The 26,277-nt window shown below is 42.8% G+C and overlaps 1 protein-coding gene across 5 annotated transcripts in view; it reads right to left on the bottom strand.

Moving 5' to 3' along the window:
• The window catches only part of npnta (nephronectin a), a 48,281-nt gene extending 22,004 nt beyond the window's left edge, over positions 1–26,277 (bottom strand). For 2 of the 5 annotated variants that reach the window (XM_062388802.1, XM_062388804.1), the window contains exons 1-4: positions 25,843–26,277; positions 17,845–17,945; positions 12,035–12,085; positions 7,454–7,546 (exon numbers count right to left, since the gene is read on the bottom strand). In XM_062388802.1, the coding sequence (XP_062244786.1) occupies positions 7,454–7,546; positions 12,035–12,085; positions 17,845–17,945; positions 25,843–25,916 (319 nt within the window). In that variant the 5' untranslated portion in view covers positions 25,917–26,277. Of the gene's footprint in view, positions 1–7,453; positions 7,547–12,034; positions 12,086–17,844; positions 17,946–22,642; positions 22,718–25,842 lie in introns of those variants that run through there. The other 3 variants (XM_062388803.1, XM_062388806.1, XM_062388805.1) reach the window with 2 other exon arrangements.

Genomic DNA, 26,277 nt, shown 5'->3' with positions numbered 1-26,277 from the left:
CTTCCACAAATATTTCTCCTGCCCCTGCAAATAAAAAAAATGTCTGGTCCGTTGGGAGTTCCAGGCCCAAAAGGCGAAAAGTCAAATGGGAAACTACAGAAATAGACTTCAATGGAATGATGGAAATATAAATAACTTGAACCATCATCACCACTCTGTTTGTGGCTTACTGTGGAACCATCACAAATAGACTGCATCTCACTGTACAGCACATGCCGGGTCATTTCCATATTGGCTGGCTGTATTAGAAATGGTGCCACGTTTAGCCCTCCGGACATATGCAGGGTGCATTCTCGGAGTGCCACATACCTCCCACATTGAACAGATACCACAGATTAATACGGATGAATGACGGAGCAGATGCCTGGTTTGTATGCTGACAGACCCCGCCCTGTATTAATGATAGCCTCGGGTCTACTAAAGCCACGTCGGCTGAGAGAATGGGCTCGGCCGGAATTTAGAATGACCCTTCTGCTTTTTGTATCCAACCAAGTTCCATCAGGCTTAAAGTCGTGTAACTATACATTCTGGTGGAAATACTGTGATGAGTTTGTAAGTGGAGTGCATTAACTTTGCTGAAAACAAGAGTGAGCATAATAAGGGGCCTTCTAAACTGTCATACAAGACATCAGCTTAATTAGGCCGGTTTTAAATTACAGCGGATATTTTGTTAAAAGAATATTTTCCCCTCTGTTTTTAAACGGAACTCTGTTCACGAGAACTTCTTTTACAAAATATCTCAACCAAATGCCTACAAACGCTCTATCAAGCCGGGCCAGTAGGCACTGATAAAGTATTCTAAATTTAGCTGTAAATTTGTAATTAGACCTAACAATTCTCAACAAACGTAGAGAAACCGTCATATAGCCGCATTGTTACTGTTTCTTCTGGCGCATGATCATTTCACAAGCTGTGACTTCACAGCGTTTGTGTGACTTAGAACACGAGAATGACGATACAGGATTGTGTCAAATCTTCATAAAACTTTGTGCAAGTACAATTTCAAAGCTGGCGTGTGTGTGTGTGTGTGTGTGTGTTTAGCTCTTCAAGGTTACGGAAGGAGGCTTTCTAAGTAGGTGGTAACACAGATGCAAAGTCCTGCCAAAATGAATGGTGACATTGCAACATACACACAACAGGTTTTGTTTTCAGAACGCGGGCTGTGGTGTGTGTGTGTGTGTGTGTGGGTGTGTGTGTGCACATAGAGGTAGCTCTTTCAAAGCCAAGAGCCAAGATACTTTCTGTCTGGGCTGATATGATGCTTCTTATTTCTTTATCAATAATCAAACTAATTTATCCCGTCATTGTCTGACAGCAGGGTTATTTTCTCTGTTCCTTTTCACAAGCCCAAACGTTTGTACTCTCTCCTCACAAGACGCTGACCGACGTATACACAAATGCAAACACATATACACACATCCTAACTCTACAGTTCTTTTTAATTAGCGGTGTCACCCCAGCCCTGGTGTTCACAGTAAACAACTGCATTCTTATAACTGCAATCACAGAAAAACATAACAACACTGTCCACTGTCAGTGTGGCAGAGGAACAGGTCTCCTCCTGCCCGTTGCTCTGAAAAACAGCTTAAAAATGTAAAGTTAGGGATTACTGAAATTGTCACATTCTCAGAGAGAGGGGCAGCTCCGTGAGCATCAGCACATGCCAGGCACAGGAAGCAGCCAGGGCCTCCTGTGTGGAGTAGGAAAAGAAAAAAACAACAACACAACACACAGGACAAAGAGACGACAACAAGACAGGACTGGGCAAGGACACAGAGGGATTGAAGAGTTGAGTGATAATAGACGGATAAGAGCACCGCACTGACAGTTCGACATGGCCCCAGGACTCCAGAGGCCGGTGAGAGAGCGGTGGAGGTGGACAGCCGCCTCTGGGGTGTTCACTGTACAGTCAATGAACTGCTAGGACACATGTGAAGGGATGCAAAGTGGACTGATTTATTGGGTCAGCTCCACTGAGGTATGCTTTGCTGCATTCTCGACACGCCTCTATCACTCACAGAGAGATTATCAGGGGTCTCTTTCTCAGGGGATGTGCGTGTCTCTGAAGAAGATAACACTGGTTAAAACTGGGGGGGGGGGGGGGGTTCTAGCAGTATCAAGGAGCGGTGAGTGCTGTGTCCATGTCGATGTAGGTTTTAAAAAAAGGAAGGAGCAGCTCCCTTTTCCAGGTGCTCAAAAAAAGAAACTGGAAAGGAAACTGATAAAAGAAGAAGGGCGCAGGTGCAGTGAAGAGAAGATTGTGATGGCTGTCGGGTTCTAAGGGAACAGAGAAAGAGAGGCAATGGTGGAGTGGTAAAGACTATGACATGCTTGGCATTCACGCTGGCACTTCTTCTGAAAAGCCGTTCCTGTGGTGCCTCTGGGTGGCGGACGACAGAAAGCAGTGAGGAATTAGTCGAGATTGACATTCACTCCTCGCTCTCGCACAGTGCTGCACCATGCATGTTGCTAAGATGGGGGGGGGGGGGGGGGGGGAGAGAGAGAAAAGGGAAGCCGCTGGGTGGGGAGGAGGTCGATCGATGAATCTCACCCTCCAACACCACTCTCGCTGGCTGATGATCCACAGGTAGAAAGATAGGGAGGTGACTGGCCCACACTGGTGGGGTTAAATAGTCCAGCTCTTCTTCTTTGTACAAAAGGAAATGGGTTAGAGAAGAAAGGAGAGGGTGGGATTGGGGGTATTGAGGGGTTTGATGGAGATAGAATAGTAAAGAGAGGAGGATGAATAAAAAGGACAAAGAGACAAGAGAGAGAGAGATGTGAGGATGACCAGCACCAACCAATGGATTAGAACACCTCTGACCACACACCACATTCCTGGAAAGTAAAGAGGACAATTATGCATCAAAGAGGATTACACTTGTGGGAATTGAACATGAGCTGAGCATCAGGTCTGGAAAAATTGAGGGCTCGTGGGAGAAAGAGTGAAAAAAATTTTGAGTCCCTTCTCCTCCTCATTCCCTTTCTTTTCCTCTGCGCTCCATTTTCTTTTAGTCAGGAGGATGAAATAGGATCTTGGAGAATTACATATATATCGTACCTCGCGGATTCAAAGGATCCATTCGCAATTTGTACGAGAAGGTTCAAAGGTGGAGAGGCATCGGCATTTCAACCGAGGCAAAGGCGAATTTCAGCCCCTCCCCTCTCTCGCGTCTGTCCACCTCTCCTCTGGCGCTGAGCTAACAACACCTATTGTTAAGTGAAAGCAATATGATACAGCAACCTGTGACTGCTTTGCACGCTTCAAATCATTCAAGCGTGTTCCTATCGCAGGGTTGTGGTAATTTAAACCGAGAGGTTATGCAAGCCCAGTGCATTCTTTCTAACTCTGCCCAGTACTGAAACAGTTGTTGTGGACAAAGAGGCACAGTTGGCGGGTATTGGTTCGAGAGGTTTCAGTGGCTGAGGATAAATATTCACTGAAAAAATCACTTCACCAGTGCAGAGCAGTCGATTCAAAGTTTGTTTGTATCTCAGTTGTTTGTATACCATAATGTAAAAGCAGTTTTCATTGGTGTTTGTTTGTCATTTACCTGGATTACACAAAACCAACTAAACCAATTTCCAATAATATTTTGTGGAGGGGTGGAGCATGACCCAGGTGAGAAACCATTACATTTCAGAGCAGATTGGAATAACCGGGATTATCCAGGATTTCTTTTTTACTTTCTTTAACATGAAGAGGAAGGAAGTTGGCAGAAATATGTGTGCGCCTCTAGTTCTGATTTAAATTTGAGTTCTGATAAACGATCGATCCACAATTGATCAAGAAATTGAAATAGACGGTTGTCTGGCTCACAACAGACTGGGTTGGGGAGATGTGAGCCGTAGATCAAGGATTTATTTTGCAGTGTAGAGAACATTTCTCAAAGAATAATTCATGGTTCTTCTTGCAAAAATCCGACATATTTAGGTGACTGATAAATATGAGTGTGCACAATTAAGTGAGGATCCAAATACATACTGGAATATAGTGAATTCAAATTCATAAGGGGACTGTGTCTTTACAGGGAAAATGTGACTTTCCGTTTGCATCATGACTTTCACCTCTCAGAGGGCAATTAGGATGAGGTCTGTTCTTTCAACGAGATTCTGTTTCCTGCTCCTTGCATGTTCTCTGTAGATCAAATATTACTTCATACCACCTTAATGACCTTGTTTTAAAACAGAACATTGATCAAACAAACATAATTTGGAGCAATTAGATGACAGCAGAGAGAAAATACACAGTACGATGACATGCATGCGATACTTTAAATACTTGCAGCTGTTTGAGCACAGCCAGGAACACAAACAGTGACGGAGAGAGAGAGGGATCCGTTTCTAAACCAACATCTGTGTCGTATCTGTCCACACGAACGCTGAATTAAATTCATGAGGAGATCAGTGGAAGTAGCCATGAAATGACAGAGATGAAGCGTCACCAGGATCAAGCAGTTAAGGTTCCAGATATTACCCAATATTCTAAACACAGATCTAGGATCAAACCACGCTACCACAGTCCAAGACGATCACACTTAAGGTGGAATTAATTATACAGTTGGCTGACAAACAAGGAGTGAACAGAAGAAGAACAGCATCTGGAGACAAGGTAGCTTGTTTCTTCTGATGTATGAGAGATTATTCCTCCAGCAAGATTTAATAGCGTCTTAACAGCAGGTCAACTACACCTAATTAAATCCACCTGCACGGAATAATCGGTGTAATAAAAGGATTGGATCAGCAGGGGAAGAGTGCGGCCAAATAGTTAAACAGATTATTCCGATAATGAGTTTATTTGTGCAGCGGGAGCGTGTTCATCTGTTGTCGCCGAGCTGCTTGACAGATGCTTTTCTCATCAGTAACGAAGGTGAAGCACTTCTTCTTTTTCCCCCAAAATAAAAGGGATTCTTCAACTAGAGGTTCTCATTCTAATTTCTGTTTAATTCAAATGATGAAAAATAATGAGATTCATTCAAATCACATCCTGTTCTTAAAGTTCTGAAGTGATGAAAGTTAAATTAGCACAGAGGGTAATTTATTTGTCAGGTGGAAATTACTGGCAGTAAAAGTACTGCAGATTTGGAAATACTGAAGTATTCATATTTTCCTAATGACACGGCCTCATAAATATGGCCTTTTGTTCTGGAAGTGATTTAATCAATTCGGTATTTGCGTTGCTTGTTTTGTTGTAACAATCCTGTTTCCTCTGTGGTTTGTTTTTGCTCCGTACACACCGGTGTTCCCAAGGTGTTTAACGCTTGTCTTAATCCCTGTGCCTCCAGGGTCATGCAACTGTCCACACCTCCCACTCGGAGCTAAAGGAATGTGCATACGTTGATGTGAGTTTTCCCCCAAAAAATTCTTTGCAGATGGTAATTTAAAATGTCGATATTTTAATGATTTATGACCTCCGCAAAGGAAGTCATGCTTTTATCTGGGTTTGATCTTCTATTATTTAGCAGGATCACAACAAAAAAGAACTGTTTCCTTCATATGTTCTTTCTTCAAAGTACAGCAAAGAAGTGTTCGTGGAGAGATTTAACCAATGCATGTCATTGCTTATATGCTAATGATGCATCTTTCAAAGCTACATTTCGTTTAAATGAACACTGAAATACGTCCAGAATACTGTAACAATAATAGGAAATGAAAACGTGTCATTTTAAGTATAATAACCTAAAGATGAATCCATAATTTTGCTGTGCATCCTGGTCACTTCTTGACTTTGAGCAGCATGAAGGTTGGGGAAGCAGCTCTGGGCATCTCACTTCTCTAGCTCCTGCAGTTGACTTGTCAAGATAAATGTGAGGCTCCGCAGGGACAGGATATTGGAATACTTGAAAACATTGGCCACCTGGCACATCAATAGTAAACCTCAAATCAATGTTTAACTGGGGCTGCATTTAAATGAGCAAATCTAATCTATGGCTCCTGAATAATTAAATTGGTTTTCATAGCGTGCAGTAGTTCAAAAGCAGAATCCAAGGTTATCTCCATCCCGAACAGGCTGAAGGGGCAAGTCCGCCATTCAGAGCGTACGTCAAAAACGGACGTCCCGAGCTTAATGGACAATCGTGCGTTGGATGGACACTTTAAAGTACAGTCTCATCTTGAAAAGGTCTCTGGTATCACATTTGTCAGATAAGTCCGTCTGAATGGTCGGCGGCAGCGTCTATTGTAGTTGGATATGGGACATGGATCCTTTTTCCTCTTCCCTTTGTTGCGGATTAAGACAAAGTGGAGCCGTCTGGCCGGGCAGACAGGAGCCACCTATAGCCTCGAAATGCATGATGAGTCATTTGGAACATTCCGGAAAGGATTTCAACACCCCACGCCCTCCCCCCATATCCCTCCCCATACCTCCCCCTTGTTTTTAATTACACACTATCCTATTCCTGTCTTAGGGCGTGAATTCCACAAGTATAGACGCTCTAGTGCTTTTCAACATGCCCAATCTGTCAATAATGAAAAAGCAGAAAGCTCAGGCATCTATACACACACACACACACACAAACACTCTTTCAATAACATTGGTTGCACTCAGCCGGTTGCACTCAGTTATCTCAGGTCAGTAATTGAGATGTTATCTTGACGAGAGAGGATGCACTCCGGGCATCATTCAACACGGCCTCACCACTCATTTCCATTTGAGCTGAATCAGCGTTCTCTCTCTCTCCACCTCCTCCCCATTGTGATTAAAGAGTCTCACTTCTCTTGGCTGGTTGCGAACCAGCTTCTGTTCGATGAGTAAGTAGTAACTGTAATACGCTGGGTGTTGCCGCGGTGAAGACCGGACCACTGAAACCGTTGCCGATCATCCTGCGGCTGCTCGGTGCCTGCAGGGGGGCTCTATCAGGTTTTCATATGAAAAACGTAGATGTCGGCAGGCGTGTGTGGGCTCAGGAGGTTGAGTCATGCTCGCTCTTTCTAGGAAGTGTAATAAAAAAAAGTTTTCACCATAAGTAGCATGTATGCACAGGTTATTTTAAATGCAGGTAAACCGACTAAAAACAGGTGAACTCATTTCCCGTAGCCAGTAGAGCAGTGAGATACGCTCGACATCATGAACGTGCTGGAAACTGAGAAGCTCTCTCACCTCACTGTCAGTGTCGGGTCTCGCACAATACGAAGAAAGAAATCGCTGTTGCACGATGTTCCCAAGATGTAAAAAAAAACTTATAAATAATTCAACATTCACAGCTATGTGTAAATGAGCAGAAGTTCCATGTGCGTCACTACATCACGCAGAACTTTGCTCGTTCACCCAGGGGTCATGTTTCTGTCACGGCCGATTCGTAGCCGATAAAAACCAGTGATTCATGAGACCCAGGAGTGAATGCAGATTGTTTCCTGTCCCGTTGCAAACAAAATCCAGACGTTACTGGTTATTAAAGTGGAAAACAAGCGTACAATGTGCACAATGACATACAAAGTCACACAGGACACTCACCTTGATTGCAGGTCTTGCCAGTGAAGCCCGGGTGGCACTTGCACTTATTGGGTCCCACGCAGTCTCCGTGCTTACAGCCCGGCTGGCACACAGCTGTTCAGAGAGGATTCAGAGAAGAGGAGACAGATCAGTGCAGCGCCCCGGCAGACGTCTTGTACCAGATCAGGATGACAAAGCACTTAATCCCACTGCGCCCTGACTTCCACAACCCCTCGGCTGTAAATGATCTGTTTACTCCACATGACAGCAATGAGACGGCGTGATGTAGGATATCGAATCGTTAAAGGAAATAACTCATATAGGAAATGTGTTTGTTTGTCGCTCCCCGTGTGACAGTGTTATTATCACTAACGATAATAGAGAAGCCATTTTCAGCTAACTAGTTTTTCTTTTTCACATCGGCAAAGTTGTTGGGAAACTTGGGATTTTTCCAGTTTTTAAATGCGGCACTGATATCAACACTGGCACACAGCCAACAGGAAATACTTAGGTGAATAATGTTTCCTCCTCAGACTGGAGACAAAACAATTAGAGCACCGAAATAGTAATTTATAATTAGTGCCTCCGTAACGACCTACCCTCGCTTGGTATACTGTGCGTGGAAGGTGATATTTTGAGTGTGTGCAGAGACGCGGTAGCTGCAGGAGCCGTGCACAGCCTCAGTGACTCCCTGGGTTCTGTCTCAGTGAGCTGGAGGCCTGCCCTGCTTATCTGACTGTGCTTACTGCAGCCCGCTGCTGAGCATGTCTGATACATGGGGCCGCAGCCAAGTGTTACTAATTTTCATTAAAAGCTTCATTAATTCTGTCATAATACAGTGCAATCAGAGGACTTAATTATCACTGTGGTGGAGGACGCAGTGTGCGTGTCTGTGTGTGTGTGTGTCAGACAGAGGGAAAGCGAGAGAGTGATTGTGGTGGTGAGTGCTTATCACAGCAGCCAGTTTGTTGTGTAGTGGAAGGAGTGATGGTGAACTAAGTTTTATTTGTGGCAACACAGCTGCAGGCTATACTATATTGTTGTGTCAGCGCTGCCTTACATATAACAGCCAAACAACCTTCTTGGTAAATGACCTGTAAGAGGGAGGTTTTGTTTTTGCAGCCTCCTGTTTGTCAGCCTGACCTTTAGCAGCCTTGCTCAAAAACAACCTAATGGATTTCAGTTATAAATTGGTTCACGGTGCGATAGACAAACAGATTAGTAAAAGTTCAGACCCCAAATAGCACTACATTAAACATGTTGTGTTGGTAAGGATGCTGTGTTGGGTTTGGGTGAGAAGAAGACAAATGATCCTCAAATGAAAAATGAGGAAGTCCAGTATTAAACTGGAACTACCGCCCTGCTGCTGTGTGTCTCTGCCAACTAGTTTCAGCCGCCATAATGTAGGCTACATTTTTCTACAGACTCATTTGACCTTTGACCGTTGAAATATAATCTGTTAATCTTTGAGTCGAAGTGACAACCGGTCAAAACTTGAAGATTTCCCCGAGGGCAGACTAGAGATATCATGTTCAAGAGGTCAAAAACATGTTTTATGAGGAGACTGTGACCTTGACCTCTGACCACCAAACTCTAATCAGTCAATCTTTGGATTCTATGTGAACATTTGTGCCAAATTTGAAAGGATTCTTTCAACACGTTCTTAAGATAAAGTGTTCAGGAGGTCAAACATAGATTTATGAGGTTACAGTGATCGTGACCTTTGACCATGAAAATGTAATCACTTCATCCATGAGTCTGAGGAGTTATTCTGTGTCCAAGGGTCAAGTTTGAACTGGATTGTAACGGAGCATGATCTTACTTTGGCGCGTGAATAGCAGCAACATAAAGCACTTTTAACAATGAGGTGACATATTCACATGACACATTTGCAGCTCTATATCAAATGAACTGTGCAGCCTTGGTGAGGATATCGCCCTCTAATGCTCTAATGCTTTTATAACTACTCATAATTTGGAGGCTGTTTTAACACATATTGACACATATCACATGTTCAACTATATTAGGAAATCTATGGACCTGAAGAATAATGGGTTCTTTATATAGGAAATACACACAATCAGAATCAAGTTACAATCTCTGAAGTTTCCATTTGTATACATTCAGCTTGTGAGGGCCGCAGGGAACTAGAGGAACAACTTCAGCTCCTTATGTTTCAGTCTCTAACACTGAGTTCACAGGCAACGCTATGAGATGAATCCTAGCCTCTCCTGGAGTAGATAACATCTCCAGACTCATTCCACTTTGTTGAGTGATGTAATGAAATAGGAGGAAAGTATTGTTGGCCGATGTTGTGAAGCCTGTGATATGAGCCAGGGTGTCAATGCAGTGGGCAAAGTTCACGTAAAAAATGGCCCAATTTGGCGAAAGAACATGAAGAGAGTCATACTTTTCCGGAGGCGGAAGATTTTTAGACCTCAGTGCGGTCAGATGATGAAAGGGAAGAAGTAACTGATGTTGTTCGTTAGAGGAGAGTCAAGTGGAGGGCTTTCTGTTTGTCTCCTACATGGGGAGGATTTGATGAGCGGGATCAGAGGGGCCCATCAACAGGCCGTGCCTCTGGGGTTCATTTTGAGCCTCTGGCCTGGCAGAGAGATCAGGAAAATGGCCAGTGTTCATTAAAAACACCAAAGGACACGGAGGTCTAAAAATGGCTGTGCCAGCTGGAAGGCCAAACATAGCACGTACGACCCTTGGTCCATGAACATCTCTAAAGCACGCCGAGTGATGACACACTTTCACTCTGATTTACATCAGCCATTCCTCTGGACACGAGGCGTCTGGTACCGAGGCAGACTCTTTTGATTTATTGTCCTTCTGTGAATATCTGACTGTAATTACAAAGGAAAGTATAATTTTTTTAATTGATACTGATACTGTGTATGAATCTTAATACCAGCTTAATGAAGTAAAATGGGAAAATCATTAAATAGTTAAATAGAAGTTGCATCAACTTACAATCCACTAATTAATCACACGAGGCTGATTCTAATGATTATTTAATTACGGGATGATTTTATGAAATGCAAATTTTCTCTTTGAAAACTTCAAATGAGTTCCCACAGACGAGGTGATAGTTTATAATAGTGTATTTGTCAGCTCAACAGTCCTGAACCCAACAACTGTTCGGTTTACACGCACATAAAAAGTGAGAAAAACAAACAATGGAGGGAATATTTGGCAATTTTAGCCACATTTCAACCTTTTTAGCCCTCTGACCTTTTTTAAAGGAACTAGATTCTTGCAGACCGGTGTTCGCCTGTGTTTTCGTCTCAGTCTAAAGACCAGAGGAGACCAGATAAATATGGATTCAGAGCACTAGCAACTAACATACTTAACAGGTTTTTAAAAATTGGGGCTGAAATAAGCTACACAAATCAGGTATGTCTAGCCCTACGAGCCCCAACTCAAAGGTCCCGGTACCTTCGCAAAGTACCAACCCCCCCAACACAGACTTATTTCAGGATAAATAGAAACTTAGTTTATACCCTGGTCCCGGTCGTGTTCCTTTAAAAGGTTCAGAGTTCTGGATTTGTTTAATTGTGAAAGCCTAGGACAGCAAATTTGATCCGTTCATTTCTGTGACCTGGCAAGCCCGTCAAAAACAGATCACATGATGACAGAAATAGCCAGTGGTGATTACATTCTCAGCGGCTTTGCTGCTTGTAAAAAGTGCCAAAATGTATCAGCTTTTGATAGACGCAAGCTAGCCCCCCACGTCACATTGACAGCTGCAGTTTACAGATACCATTACCATGAACACACCTCAACCACCTAAACGTGAGGACAAGGAGCCCCTGAGTATGACGGGTGCAGCTGACAGGTCGGGTTGCGGGACATAGGCTGACAGTTCCCGGGCAGGTCTGGATTTGACTTGGAGATGATTGCAGGTAACAGGACAAAGCTTTGCGGTTGTGGGCGGTTGCGGGTTTTGCAAAAATCAACACGTGCAGGATGTTGCACTCAATCAATCACAAAGTAAAAAGTACACAGATAACAGAACAGTCTTACCTTTTGGTGCCTGAATTAGTTTGATTTTGGTTTGTATTGAGTTAAAAAAATGCCACTGATCCGCCTGGTGCTGTCGTTCATGCTGTTTAAGTGAAGTATGAAGTTTTCATTCTCAACCCGACTAAACCGATCAAGATGTGAATGTGTTCAGAGCCTCTCTCGCACCGTGCAGATAGATCTATTATATATTGATGTATTAATTAAAAAACATTATGGATTTCAGCTTTGGGGGTTCATTAGCATTCAAAAGGGGTTGAGGGGGGGGGGGGTGAATCTTAATAAGCCACTAAAGAACCGTAGCATAATTCATGTTAGACATGTCTTCGGGTGAAAGCGGGTCTGCTGAGCGTAAGCTGTTTGCATAGATCTGTGGCCAGAGGGAAGGCGGTGCTTCGCTGCCAAGGGGTGTGAGGTGTTGGGTGTTGGGTGTGGAGCTGAGGGGGGGGGGGGGGGATGTTGGGTGGAGTGGGCTCGGCTCTATAAATAAGTGAGTGAGCACAGGATTCAGAGGATGTGCCCCCCAGCAATACATGTCTAGCAAGATTATTTCAAGAAACATGTGGAGCTAACCTTGGGGCTGGCACCTTATCCCGACTACTCTGTGAGTTAAGGCGAAGAGAGCTGCAAAACAAATAGCCACACAAACAAAAGGTTGCAGGTGCTGTTTAGTCTTTGAGAGGGAAGAAACAAAATTAAACATGATGTTAGAGGGCAGAGCGGGTCTCTGTCACTGGGACAGGCAAACATTCCTGGAAAAATTTAAAAGAAGAAAAACACACACTCGCACACACACTCTGGAGTTTTGGAGTCACACATATCCCCAGTTGCCTCAGGGCAACATGTACATTTTGAATGCGTTTACAATTGAGTTTTATTAATTGAAATGAAGTTTGACTGGACCCTGTGTCTGCAGGGGTGTTTTTCTCTCATTCTGGAAACTGTTAGCTTCATATTCCATATCACTAACATCTAAATGGGGCTGAATAAAGTAGTTTCCCCTCACACTCTGCACAACAGTAAATACCTCCATTATCATCCAATGGGATCATGGTCCTGGTTTCTTCAATATAAAATAAATTCTCCTTTACACTGGGGATCGGATTTTCAGATCACCACATTTTTCACTGCCTTTAAAGCCAGAATTGTATCAAATAATTCCAGGCACGATTCTTTTATTTCTGCAAACATTCCCTCGACTTTCTTTCTTTTTACGAGCGACCCCTTCCATTTAGTTTTCACCTTATTACCTTAAAGAGATGAAAAGGCACCCTTTTAGCCGGGACTTTACAGCCCAGTGATCATGAAAGAAAGAGGGAGTTGACGAGGAAACCGCACAGACAATCACGATAAAGTGAATTACTTAAACTGAAGTATCTCTTCTATTCTTTCATCTCACACTTGTTAGCTCACATTACCGATTCAGGAGTCCTGCCTTAATCCTGTTCACTGTGTCTGCAGAAACAAAGACTCCACACAATTACACTAAATGTTGCTCTCAGTGGATCTGGAAATTCACCGGGATCAAATTATACTGCGTGAACGATTTAATTTGGAGGTATGGAGAGGAAATCAATGTCTTTCTACCTGTTCTAAGTCTATTATACAATAGTCTCTCGTCCTTTGAGACGTCCAAGTCAAGTCACAGGTCTTCCAGGTCTATAACAACAACACAATATGTGGATAAGTTATTTTCATGTAAATAATTGCACGTTTTCCTTCATTGCGGATATGTAAATATTAGAAATTGGTTAATTGAGATAGACAGCTGGTGACTAGACTTTTTTCAGTCAGTTACCCAAAAAGCATAGCAGAGGAAGAGGGTGCGATAATATCACAAGTCTTAACTTGGACACTTAACTCACAGACTGATCTTGTGAAAGATATTTTAAGTTCTGTTTAATTTCGGCAAAATATCAGGACTTCTCAATGTTTCTAAAAGATCAACGATAAAAAATGTATTTCCTCAACATCCGCACATTGCAGCTATGATGTGAGTAATGCGTTAGAAAAAGTTCCCAAATAAACATAAGGTTTGTGTCGAATGGTGGTATGTTTATAAAAAGAACCAACATTTGCAGGTCTGTGACCGGACACAGATTTCTGTCTCCTGTCTGAAAGCTGGAGACACTCAGAATATACGACACCAACTTTTACAACCTTGGGTGAGTCTTATACTCATACGTGAAGGTCCGTGTGAGGACTGCTCGAGTCTATTAGGGTCAGCTGAATGTAAACTTTTTGCAGAAGTCCATATACCCACCAAACGGTTGGGTCCACATTTATCCTTCAAGGGCACCAACTGCTGATGCATTGTGGGAAGTGTTTGGGTTTTTTAAATTTCAAGATATTGATCTTTTTTCATGTTAAGATTTGGCCCTTGAACTGATTTGAATACCTTTTATTTTGATTCGTTAAGTTCGCGAACGGCTAACTTAACAAATCAGTTTTCATATTATGAACGTGAGTGAAAGTCACGTTCACGTTAATTTTTTAAATCATCATCGTATCAGGCCGTCATGAAATACCTGGAGCGGGCGATGTGTGTGTGTGTGCGCACCCGCTCCGAGATAGAGACTGTGTCTCTGAGCGAGTGAGCGGGGCGGGGAGCGGAGCACACAGTGAGATCACAACTCGTTCACGAGAAGCAGTTGCTCACTGACTGACCGGCTGCTTATTATCAGTGGAAACAGTGAAACACTTAGTTTCTCTGGTCTAAGCTGCTCAGAGATCAGCGCCGCAGCTCCAGAAGAGGCGCAGCACCGATGCTAACAGCTGGCATCGGCTCTCACCCTTCTTACGGTGCTTCAAAAAAATGGGCATCGTCTGTGTTTTGTTATTTTAGTATCGAAAGGTATCGTAAGTATCGGTCCCTAGTCAGGACCTTCCTTTATTTTTTAAGCAAACATAATTTAAATAAAAAGTAATACATTAAGTTAACATAACTTTTAAATTTAGCATTTTAATTATATGTGTTAATTTTTGTGCTGTCAATTTAAGTATACTTTAAAGTTGGTTCAACGATTATAGTTTCTCAGTGTATAATATGATTCAAACCTTTCTACAACCACACATTTTGTTTGACCTGACATCAAATGTTACAGATGATCAGAGTGAACCACTGGATTTTAAGACTAGGTGGCAACATGTTGATTAGACAGTTAATCATCCTCATCAAGAGAAATGGAAATTATTCGACTGTTATTGACCTGAAAACGCAGTTAGGACGGCAAATGCTGAACAAATGTTCATATGCTCACAGTGACAGTAAAATGTTCCTGATGGCAGCCGGTTAGAATAAGTAGCTTCAAGTGTGGCTCAGCCTGCCTGATGGCCTGTCAGAACATTATAAGTGGAGCTTGAGTCTACTATAAATCTAAAGCTCTGCTCTCTCTCTCCATCTGCCTGATTTTCCCACTTGCCTCCGTCTTCCCCTCTCTGCCAGCAATCGTCCTTAACTCCTTACCTCTAAACCATTTTCCTTTCACCTCAGGATTTCTACTTTCTCCAGCTCTTAGTTCTTTCCTCCCCTCGCCCCCGCCTGGCGCTTTCAATTCCGGTAGCTTTAAAAAAAGTCAAGGTTGATTCATTTCTCATTCTTTGAGAGAAGCAGCACAAACTTATCACTGAGCTCTGTGGCCGAGAGAGCCACAATCCTACGGCTCAAATCTAATCTCCTCTATCGCCTCAGAAACTGAAACCTGAAATCTGTGATGACTGCATCCTCTCACATGCCTGCAAACACACACACACGTCTGTTAAGCTCTTAGTGAGGACACTTATTGGAATAATGCATTCCCTGGCCCCTTACCCTAACCATCCAAAGTGAATGCCTAACCATGACCCTTAACCCAACATAAACCAAATTCTAAACATAACCCTAAACAAAGTCTTAACCCACAAACAGTCAACCGGTCCTCACAAAGACAGATGTACAAGAACACACACACACACACAAAAAGAAAAAGAAAGAAGTAGCACCTAGATATTGTGGTTCAACTCAAAATTAGCTGATATTTTGGGTTCAACACAGAACATGTGGGACTCCAGAACAACAAAGAAAACATGTTCACACACTGCTTCTTGGGTGGTTGAGTAACTTGATGTTACACTAATGCCAACTGTGATGTGTTATCACTCCCAATATCTAAAGGCTAAGCAACTAGTGCGATCCTAATTGAACTGTTACCAGGCTACAACATGTGCTCTGTGCTGTGGCATCAACGTTTGGGTTTTAAGTGGTTGGAATATCAGCAGATGAATCACATCTTGCCTCATAAGCCTCTGTGTTAATCATCGTCATCTATTTTGTCCTCGTCCAAAACCTACATCTATTCCACTTTGAAATCTTCTGAACATGGGGTGCTGTCAAGGCAGACAGCCCAGTACATATGCACTGGGAGGAATTGGGCATTGAGACGGCTGACTCATGCCAGGATTGCTGCTGAATCTGGCCCCATGTTCAGACAAACAGTATCCAATGATGCAATTCATATATATGTATATATATATATATATATATATATATATATATATATATATATATATATATATCAGTCCAGCACAGACTGTGGGGATCTAGTGTCAAGGCCTGGTGAAAAGGTGCGTTTATTCGAACAAGGCCGACTAGTACAAATAACCCTCCAATTTCCAACCATGAAATCAACCCTTCCTCAAAGGTCTGTCCCATAAAGCATTAGCATAACTTGTTTTTCTAACTCCGAGTGTATGTAAGAATAAAATTATCATATTTTGTGTCTAACCGACATGAAGCCAGAAGTGGATGAAAAGCAGATTTGCCTTGCAAAGACCTTGGGGTAATCTGGAGGAGCTAAAAGAAATACAAAGCACTGGGGGCCATGACCTGAAGTAATGCTGTTTGTTTTCCCCAGGATAATATGAGAAATAGTGCAGTACACTCAAATATGAACATAAAGGTGGTATTCTGCCACTTCTGTGTGGAAATCAGAGTGAAGAATATCTGCTAATACCAGCAAATTCAGCTAACTTTAGGATGCAGCAGATCTGGACCCAACAAGCAGTGTGTGACATATTTTCGCACAAACAAATATAAAATACAATGAGTTAAACAAAAGGTCAATTAAGGCATGGCATGATGAGTGTCAACACATACAAACATTAAATCATATGCGGCAATTGCAGCAATGAAAAACACAAAATGATGAGGATTAATAAACATTATTTACAAACTATAACATGGAGAACGAACCAACATGCACCCTCATGAACCTATATAAGCCTTTTCCACAACAGGAACTTAACAGTCAGTAACTCGGAGCTTCCAATAACCCGAACTTTTATGAACTTGTAAGACTTTGGTGATAAGTTCTGCCGTTTGTTTCTGCTGTGTTTAACACAGAGTGATGACGATCCTGGGATACTTTAATATGCATGAGGTTCCCTTGTTTGTTGCATTTGGTTATTGCAATTGCTTGTGTTATTTGTGTTCATCATCAGTTCCCATTTGTACAATAATTATCCTATTTCTATGATAATTTTGCCCTCTGTACGATCAAAGACACATGATGTACGATAATTGGATCGTTTTGTGACACGTGGTATTATCAGTTGTAATCTGAATGGTGAAATATGGATCACGTCTTCCTTTACGCATCTCTTCTCACGTGATGTCTTTCTAGCAAATAATGCATGTTGTAATAATGAACGTAAACATTCAGGTTGCAGTTTGTTTAATTTTCCTGCGATGGAAAAGGTATTTTTCGTGCTTCACCCACTTCCTCATGAAACCTCAACAGCAAAGCACCAGCTATACCATGAAAGGCCACCAAGCCATGCAGTGGGTGTGGCATTTGTCAGGCAACTGGCCAGAGAACCATGTAAATATATTCACACCTCCCCTGGTTAAGGTTTCTTACAGTGTTACACACACATAGTGCTGTGATACTATAAGAAGTAAATGACACATCCTCGAGTGGCGCTGCTGAATGTACGAGTTGAGCTATGTAAACCTGACAACACTGTGGATTGTGTGCACACAGCCGCGGCTACGTTCCGTCTTCTGTCAGTGTTAGCGAGCTTGTTTTTTTTTTAGATTTAATCATTTATAGTCCACCTGCAGCTACAGTCTATACCTCATTATTGACACATGCAGCCGGTCCTCCATTCAACCGGCCATAACCATCAATCTTTAGTCAAAGACCTTCCCAGGTGCGATGCCCCATTAGCTTTATGTTTCTTTTGTGAGAACGTGCGTGTGTGTGTGTGTTTGTTTCCCTGAGCCTTTAGCATTACAGCGTCCCCTCTGTCTAATGGTGTCTGTGACCCCAGCTTGGAACCTCGCAACCTTGTTAGCCCCATTTGCCCCCCCCTCCAGCAGCAACGGCAGGCATGGTGGCACTCACGCTGGCAGTGACTCCAGGAGCGGCGCGTCCATCCCCAGCAGCAGTCCACCCTGGCCCCGTATCGACAGAGGCCGTTGGATGAGGCCATCTGCCGTGGCCACCTGTGTGGGGAGGACATAATTAGTTCACGGCCAATTAAAATGTCTCTGTGAAAAGCAGGGGTCTTTTCAAAGTGGTTTGGGGAGCAGCTTAAAAGTTTCCACATGATTCATTTCATTCTTCTGCTGTAGAGAGAAAAGAAGAACATCAACTGTAAACATGATATGTTTGCTTTCTTTATAGATTTTGTTTTTTGTTTGAAGATGGATGGTGGAGGCCACAGATGGTAAATCCATATGAGTTTTTCAGTAGAACCTTAATTCTGTCACATGTAATGTAAATGAAAGAGAAAATAGGGCTACAATATAGTAAAGATATTTTTATATTATCAGTAAATAGTGAAAATATCCCATTACAGTTTTATTATTTCATTACAGGCTTGTGGAACCAATTAAGTCATTCACTGCCTGGTGCCCCTGAAAATACGTATGTTACCATTTATTAGAGAGTATTTGTTACAGTAACCATACAATTTGACGACAGTGGTAGATAATATCGTCCCTACGACAGAGTAAACTGCTTTGTATTAGTTTCATACAGACACAAGTTATTTGCCCTAGCACTGAAATTCCTCTTAGAGAAATTACAAATGGATGTTTTTGTTACACCATGTTCTGTTCAGCTCCGAGCAGGGAATAGCTTCTTGGCAGACAGTGCATGTGGATTACCTTCTTATCTGTACCAAGGCTCACCACATATTTATAGAGAGAAAAGGGTGAAGGAATGACTCCATTTAAGGATACTGATGAAAATCCGAGCTGCATACTTTGGGCGCCAGGCTCTGTGATGTTACCTCAAATCTAGCAAATAATAAATGAATCTGAAGCGAGGAGAGACTGTGCGGGGTGACTTTTCCTACAGTACAATAAAGAAAACTATCTATCTCCTTAAGCGCGGAGACTACGCTTTCCCTTTATCTCTTTTTATCATTATAAAAGGTCTTGAGGACACAAGAGTTTTGCAGGGATCACTGAGTAAGTCCAGTATATGAAAACTGAATGCCCTGAACTGACTATGCAGATTTGAAGCTTCACAGAGGTGCTGCAAACACTGTAATCCACTTCCAAAACAAAGAAGTTCTTCTTGAAATACCTCCTTTACACAAAAGAAGCCTTCTTGTGTGCCTGAATGTGAGAGTGAGGTTCACGCTCAGTATTCAAGGCACATCCTTTGCCGCTATCCCTGCCTAGTTAGTGTCTCAATGCCAAGATGAAAAAATGCTAATGCTTGCCCCCGCTGCCAATCACCACATTGGAACTAAACCCGATGGATGCTAAGTGAGAGTGGCAGATCCAGGGAAAATGTTTGTCTGCTGCCCGGCAAGCAGCGACGCAGTCAGGTAGGGATAAACTGCAAGCACATAGGACAGGAAAGGAAAGGACACAATAGGAAAGGAAGGGAAAGGAAAGTAAAGGAATTGGAAGGAAATGATATGATACAATACAATGCAAGACTGTTCGATGAGAAAGGAAAGGAAAGGATTGGGTAAGGGAAATATAGGAAAGGAAAGGACGGGAAAGGAAAGGATACGGTATGATACGATACGTTAAAATATGATTCAATATGAAACGAAAGGAAAGGAAAGAAAAACACAAGGATAGGAAGTGAAAGGAAGGGAAACAAGAGGAACGTAAGCAATTTGATACAATACAGTACAATACAATACGATATGAGAAGAATGGATGAGAAAGGAAACAGTGTAAAGGGAAAAGAAAGGATGGGATAGGAACGGATAGGGGAAAAAGGAAAGGATACAATACGATAAGATCAGAAAGGAAACAATGGGAAAGGTAAGGAATCGAAATTTACGATACGAAAGGTGAGGGCATGACAGAAGAGGAAAGATGTTTATTCTCAATATCCACACACTCATAGAAACCCACTGTCCCTCCATACTCTACACTAGTCACATTAAACAAATCAAGAACCTCTCTGCATGTGGCAAACGTCGCTTCAATGGGAGATGACACATTCAGGAACATCTGACACTCTCCCATTTTTATTGATATTTAAATCTGGTGACTGGAAGCTGACTTTCTCGTCCACGCTCTTGAATTTATTCATTGGTGTGCATAAGGTAATTACCATCTCAGCGCACGGAGGCATCAAGTGGGAAGAGTTCATGCTGCTGCACCTGCTCCCATTCAACCCAACGGCCTCACATTCCTCTGAATAAACATATGACATTACTAAATGATCACCTCAGCCCCAGAGGAAAGCTTAACATGCAACTGCAGAATACAACAGCACATCGGCTATAGGAGTGAGCGTTAAATGGTGTAAGAGAAAAGCAACATTTTGATCATGCACAGTGAAATCATGTTAATTTCCCCTTCGATTAATTATGATTGAATCCTATACAATGTAAGCTTGATCATGCTGTATCTTGTACAACTGAATGAATGTTGGCCTGATTGCCTAAACTAAGGCATTTCTGCCTTGACGTCATCAGAGGATCCTGCCCCTTGGCTTAGAAACAACCTCAACCAGAGGGGGAGGAAGGAGCCAGACGTAGAAAGAACAGCCAGACGTAGAAAGAACATCTTCCCAACTGTGTGCATATTACAATCCAACCTTATTCTTTTGCACCATGCTCTGAGCATTATTGTCAGCAAGTGTGACAATACTGTAAGAGATTTGTGTCTCGTTCCTCTTTGTCAGAGTGCGATTGCAGAATTGCCACGACAATTGATATTTTTTCCAGGCAAGAACGTTAGAGCTCATAAATGAAGGTTTTTGTCTTCACGTACTGGATTTGAATCAAATACATTTTAACCCAGGCATTCATGAAAGAAACTCTGCCATAGATGTATAGAAACATATACTAATAGTATCTTCTCAGACAGGGATTAAATGGTGTTTATCACACTACTGGTTCCTTGATTTCTCCATCTAGAAATCTGCTTTCTTTTATTTTCGCAGAAGTTTTTGGTTAAAAAGCAAATTGTCAGACTAACATGATTGTTGTTCGGCCACCTCTCCCACTCTCAGCCCCTTGAAGTATATCTGATGCCACAAGTTGCTTTGAAAATCACATCTAACGGCGGTGTTTGCCAGACGTTGTTCAGAGGCAGTGTTTGCAGCTAATTAGCGTCAACTTCATATAACTTGCCAAAGTAGCTGTCTTGTTCCACTGGGGTAGTTATGTGATGGAAATATCCTTATTTCTATACCTATTGTTTAGCTCATCTATTTGCTGTTCAATCAAATAGCAATGTATCACAATAGCTGACTGACGGATAGTTGGTTTTATAAAAGTGAGCCCTTCAAAAAACATCAGCGTGATACAAACAAACTAAAATGACAGAAACTATGATAAAATGTATTTGATGTGGACTTTTTAGTCTGGTCCATGTCCCTTCCATTGACAAGGAGGAGGCAGGATTTATGACCTATACTGCAGCTAGCCACCAGGGGGTGACCAAAACGCTTTGGCCTCACTTTTGGGGTGAAGAAGACAACAGGTGCACTTTGCTCAGGGAATTACTTCTGTAGTTAGTCGGCACATTGAGAAAGATTAAAATTGACTACTAGTTACAACCATGTCTTTTTTGACCCACTATATATCGAGCCCATTGAAATGTGAAATCATTATTATTATCTGAACAGACAGAGCAGGCTGCCTCATCATGGAACCAAGAAATGGCCTAACTTGGCATTGAAATATAAAGCAGGAGGAAATAATATAATTACCTAGAGGAGTTTACATTTTCTTATAAAAGCATATTTCTGGTTTTCTCAACACGTGCGGGTTAAAAGGGCATGAGATATGACTGACTCAGAGCAGAGCAAGGGTTTGAACTCCTGAGGGCTCCCACAGGACGGTGGGCGGGGGAGTGTCTGTGTGGAAACAGGAACCTCATGAGATGCAACCGACTCTGGATTATTGAGTCAAACATTTTCTCACACAATAATACATTAACACACACACACAGAAAGTGAATATGGAATCAGGTTTCATGTTCTCAGTGCTTATTTCAGTCCTCTTCATGCGGAATTTACCCTGCGGCAGTTGTGCACGGCAACACGCTCTCAACTTGAAACTGAGGATTTAATGTTATTTCTGCGATCGCAGTTTCTTCACGTCAACCCTGCAACTATGTCAAGTGCCTATTTTTCAGTTGTTGGAACAGTAAGTGTTTGAAAATTACAACTTATCTCAATCAACAAGGGAAGTTACGATGACACTGCACCAACAAAGCTGCTTTTTTTCAGCTGTAACTTGTCCTCAGTGATATTCCACTGAAAGGGAAGCCAATATATCAAATTGAAGTTTACAGTATATTTATTACCCTGAGGCTCAGAATAATCTTCCTAAATTGCACAACGCCTTGAGGGAACTCAGGCAGATAATTATCACCCTTCATGCACGCTGCGTGACACCTCTCTTCAAGCACAGCCAAGGTTCTTCCTGCAGAACCTGAGAGGTGGATATCCACAGTGGGGGAAACCATCCTTCATCCATTGTTTTACTACGGATATAGAACTGGCCCATCTCCTCTGCCTGACAGTGAGGAGCAGTCAGTCCATCGCTCACCGGGGAGCAGTGTGGGGTGTAGCATGCTAATCAGAGCTATGAAGGAACAGTCCTCATTCAGAGCGATGATAATTCAATCTATCAATCTATCATCCATGCATGAAGCCGTACTGAAGCATGCAAAGCATGACAGCCGAACGGAGCTTTCTCACAAACACCCACAGATTTTGATTGCTTGACTTGTAGCATCTTGGGTGAGCGACGTGCTCCGACCTGCAGATCTCAGCTGAAGATATGAGCCTGTGGAGACAGAAGGTGTAATGTAATGTAATATATTTACAGATTATACAGATTTGAGGATTTGCTGCTTTTCTCAGTAACTTAAGTCGTTTTCAGAGATAAACTCAGAAACATTTTAGGACAATTGGGACAAGACTTTCTCCGGAATTCAGCCTTTCAAGAACACAGAAGCAGAATGTCCTGATAAGACACGTTTAATATAACAGGAAGTGCGTTCAGGTGAGGAGTGAAGTCTGGGTAAAGAGCATCATGCAGGATGCAGGACGTGTAATATCACATGCTTTTGTTTCCTGAACGTCAACACTGGCATCTCGAAATTTTCTTCATCATCTTTGTCTTCCACATGTAGGACACCTCGTTTCTAACCTGAGATATAAATATTATTTGTATTCTTCTCGTGCGTGGTGAAGTCTCTGCATATTTTCCTGTCCCTCACCACTGTTCAGAAGCAAACAGAGACGCCGGAGAAGTTGTAAATAAGCGGACCAGAAACCGGACCACAACTCTGCACATGAATGCCTGGCCCTGTACGTAGGCTACATACATGCATACGGCGCAGCTGCAACACTGAAGCATGAATTGGCCTTTAGTTGGGGAAAACAAAACCATTAACATGGGAGAAATCTGTCAGAAATGAGATAATCAATACTGAAAATAATTGTTGGTTGCATCTCTGATTGCTTGGCTTGTCTGTGTGCAGCTGCTGGGCAGCAACTCCGCTCTACAACCCCTCTGACTGCAGCTTGACAAATGACCGTAGAATTCACTGTGGCTCATGATTAACATAGACTCGTATTGAATTGGCAAGTGTCTGGTCACACAGTGTCTTGTGGGGCAGTCTCTCTCTGTCTGTCTTTCTATAGAGCATGTCTTTGCCTGTATACGTTAGTTACACATACATACTTCATTTAACAAGACTTCTCTACATTGATCTGGGAGTCAGTTGCTGCTGGTGTCTAGAGGCAAGTCTTCCATTACTGCATGTTTCTCAGTAGGAAAGTCAGTGGAGACTTCACTTCTTGTTCAACTGCAGAAAACCTACAAATCTTGTCTGAGTAGAAAACTATAAATGTGTTTTAAATTTTTTGATCTCATACTACTTCATACCATTAAAATGTGACTCAGGGTTTTAGCACTCTCATTCTCAAAGGCCAAAAAGTGGGTCTGGTTTTACAACGCCAACATTACCTGGCACCAGTCCACGACTTTGGCTTATTACTGAGGAGGTCTGGTATGTGCTGCTTGGCTGCGTTGGGCTTAACAGTTTGGTGACATCACTTGGGAAGCAGATCCTCTGGTCTACTGTATTTGTTTTGTCTTTTGTTTTGGAAAAAAAAACAAAAAAACATCTTCTTTGCTACATGACAGTAAATCTGCATCATTCAGTCCTTGGTTGGGAATAAAAACTGGCAACAACAACATCTTCAACGACTGCACAATGCTCTTAGGCACAGATTTGCAGGAAAGCAAATTATGTGAAGCCATGGGAGAACAAAATCATCTTGCCAATGATGCCCGTGAAGGACCCTTCAGGGCGAGATGAATAAGCCTGTTAGGAACGCTCTCTAAAAGGCAATAAGTGAGGGAGACTCGGAAATAAATGGCTTTCTTGCTTGTGCTCGGGCTCAGGGGGATATTCTCTCAATGAATTAATATTGAAGCACAGTCTCGGGCCGGGGGAGTTTATACCCATAAAAATTGGCAAATTATGGCCACGGTGACAAGCCACTCCATCAGCAGGAATGTTAATAATGAACAATATGCTGCTGCATGGTTAAAGTAAATGATCATTACACAAAGGCAAAGCGTGAAATAAAACTTGAGGCCCAACACTTCTCATCAGGCTGCGTCCTGTCACACAGACATTAGCCACGGTGAAAAATGTCCTAAATAACAATTACACATGTGCCGGCAAATGCTTAACTCTAATGTTCTGCTCCGTGTTAGCGTCTGCCCTCTCCTGCTTCACACTCTCTCACAGAGACACATTCTCTTCTTGTTGAAACCTTTGATTTCCAAATCCCTTCTTTAACCACAGTTTGCACCACAGCAGCAAACTGGATTTAAAGAGGCCGAGGAGGGAACGTGTCAGAGTCTGTCAACAAGCAGGTGGAATGGCTGGGAGTCTGGAAGGGCTTTTTCTTTTAGATGCGTGCACACTATTTCAATAGCAATTACCTTCACAGTCTTCAAAGTTTATTAATTCATTTGAAGATGAAAGAACAAGAGAGGGGAGCCGGCTGCGGGACTCAGCCTGTCTGACAGAGATCCACGGGGAAGAATAGAGAACAGGCGGTTTTCTCTGATGCAGATGAAGGAGAGTTGAATGAATAGGACTCTGAGTTACTCTCTCACAGGTAAGGTGGACTTCAGTCTTAAGCTGAAGTCTAATCCATCTCAAAATAACACAACTCATAACAAGAGGTAGTTTTCATGTTACTTAACTCGAAAGGTCTACGGTCTAACAGAATCAAAAAGCATCATATATATACAATTTTAAAGGTGTTTTAAAAATACTTGTATGGGACTTAATTACAATATATGGATGTAAATAAAGGGCCCAGCATCATCATTCACTTTAGGACCTTCAACTCAGATGCAGCCTGCTAGCCGATCTTGGACATTCTTCGGGGTCTGGCGCGTCTCCGCACCTCTGTCTTCACATACTTCATCGGATTCGTGTTTGAACATGAACCACCGGGCAGCGGGCTGTCACATCACTTCATAATCTGTCTGCCGTTTGAGCAAGACGGGGAGCGCATGTGAGGTTTCTGCACGTAAACATTAAACACGCACACAACACGCACACACGGCTCCTGTGTGCCGTGCGCTCTGAGGCGCCAGAAACCCAAATGCGCTGGATGCAGTTTGATTACAACTGTTTTGCGTAAAGTTGGAGAAAGAGATAGAGCGGAGATGCCACTATTCAGACTCTGCACATGAGCCCATATCGTGTATATTAAATAGGATCTAATGCACAGTTTGGAGGTCTTAAAAGAATCGTTTAGGTCAAGTGTTGCATCAAATCAGAGGCAGTGTTGTTGCAGGAAAAAAAAGGTAAATATCATAAAAGGCTCTCGGTCAAATTCAGCGTCATTTTTAAAAGAACCATGAGCCATTACCTGCCGTCAAAGTCAGCACTCGCTCCGAAGCAGCAGCAGCACAACAACACCGACAACTTTATCCATAATTCCATGATTCCGACAGTCACGCGTCCACGCCGCTCGTTATTCTCCGTAATCCACGAGCACCGGGTGGAGGGAGGACCGCGGAGGGAAACCAGCGATCGGCAGAGTTTCTTCCTAGGACGCACGCTTGAAGCGCACAGGTTGGAAAGGTCCGCTGGTCACACACTGTGCATGTGCGGTGGAGACAAACCAGTCCGCTGCCTGGAAGAAGAGTGACCCCAGTGAGCGCATGTGGGAGTGTGAGAGTGTGTGTGCGTGTGTGTGTGTGCGCGCATGGGGATGAGAAGCGGGTCGGACTCCTCCGGGAACAAGAGCGCGCACAGCTCCCTCTCTCTCCTCTGCTCGTGAGTTCAGTGCGCGGCCTCCCTC

The sequence above is a fragment of the Platichthys flesus genome, chromosome 5 (assembly GCF_949316205.1).
Source record: "Platichthys flesus chromosome 5, fPlaFle2.1, whole genome shotgun sequence".
Classification (NCBI taxonomy): Eukaryota; Metazoa; Chordata; class Actinopteri; order Pleuronectiformes; family Pleuronectidae; genus Platichthys; species Platichthys flesus.
The sequence above is the reverse complement of the archived record's forward strand: the minus strand, read 5'-3'. Positions and strand labels throughout refer to the sequence as shown.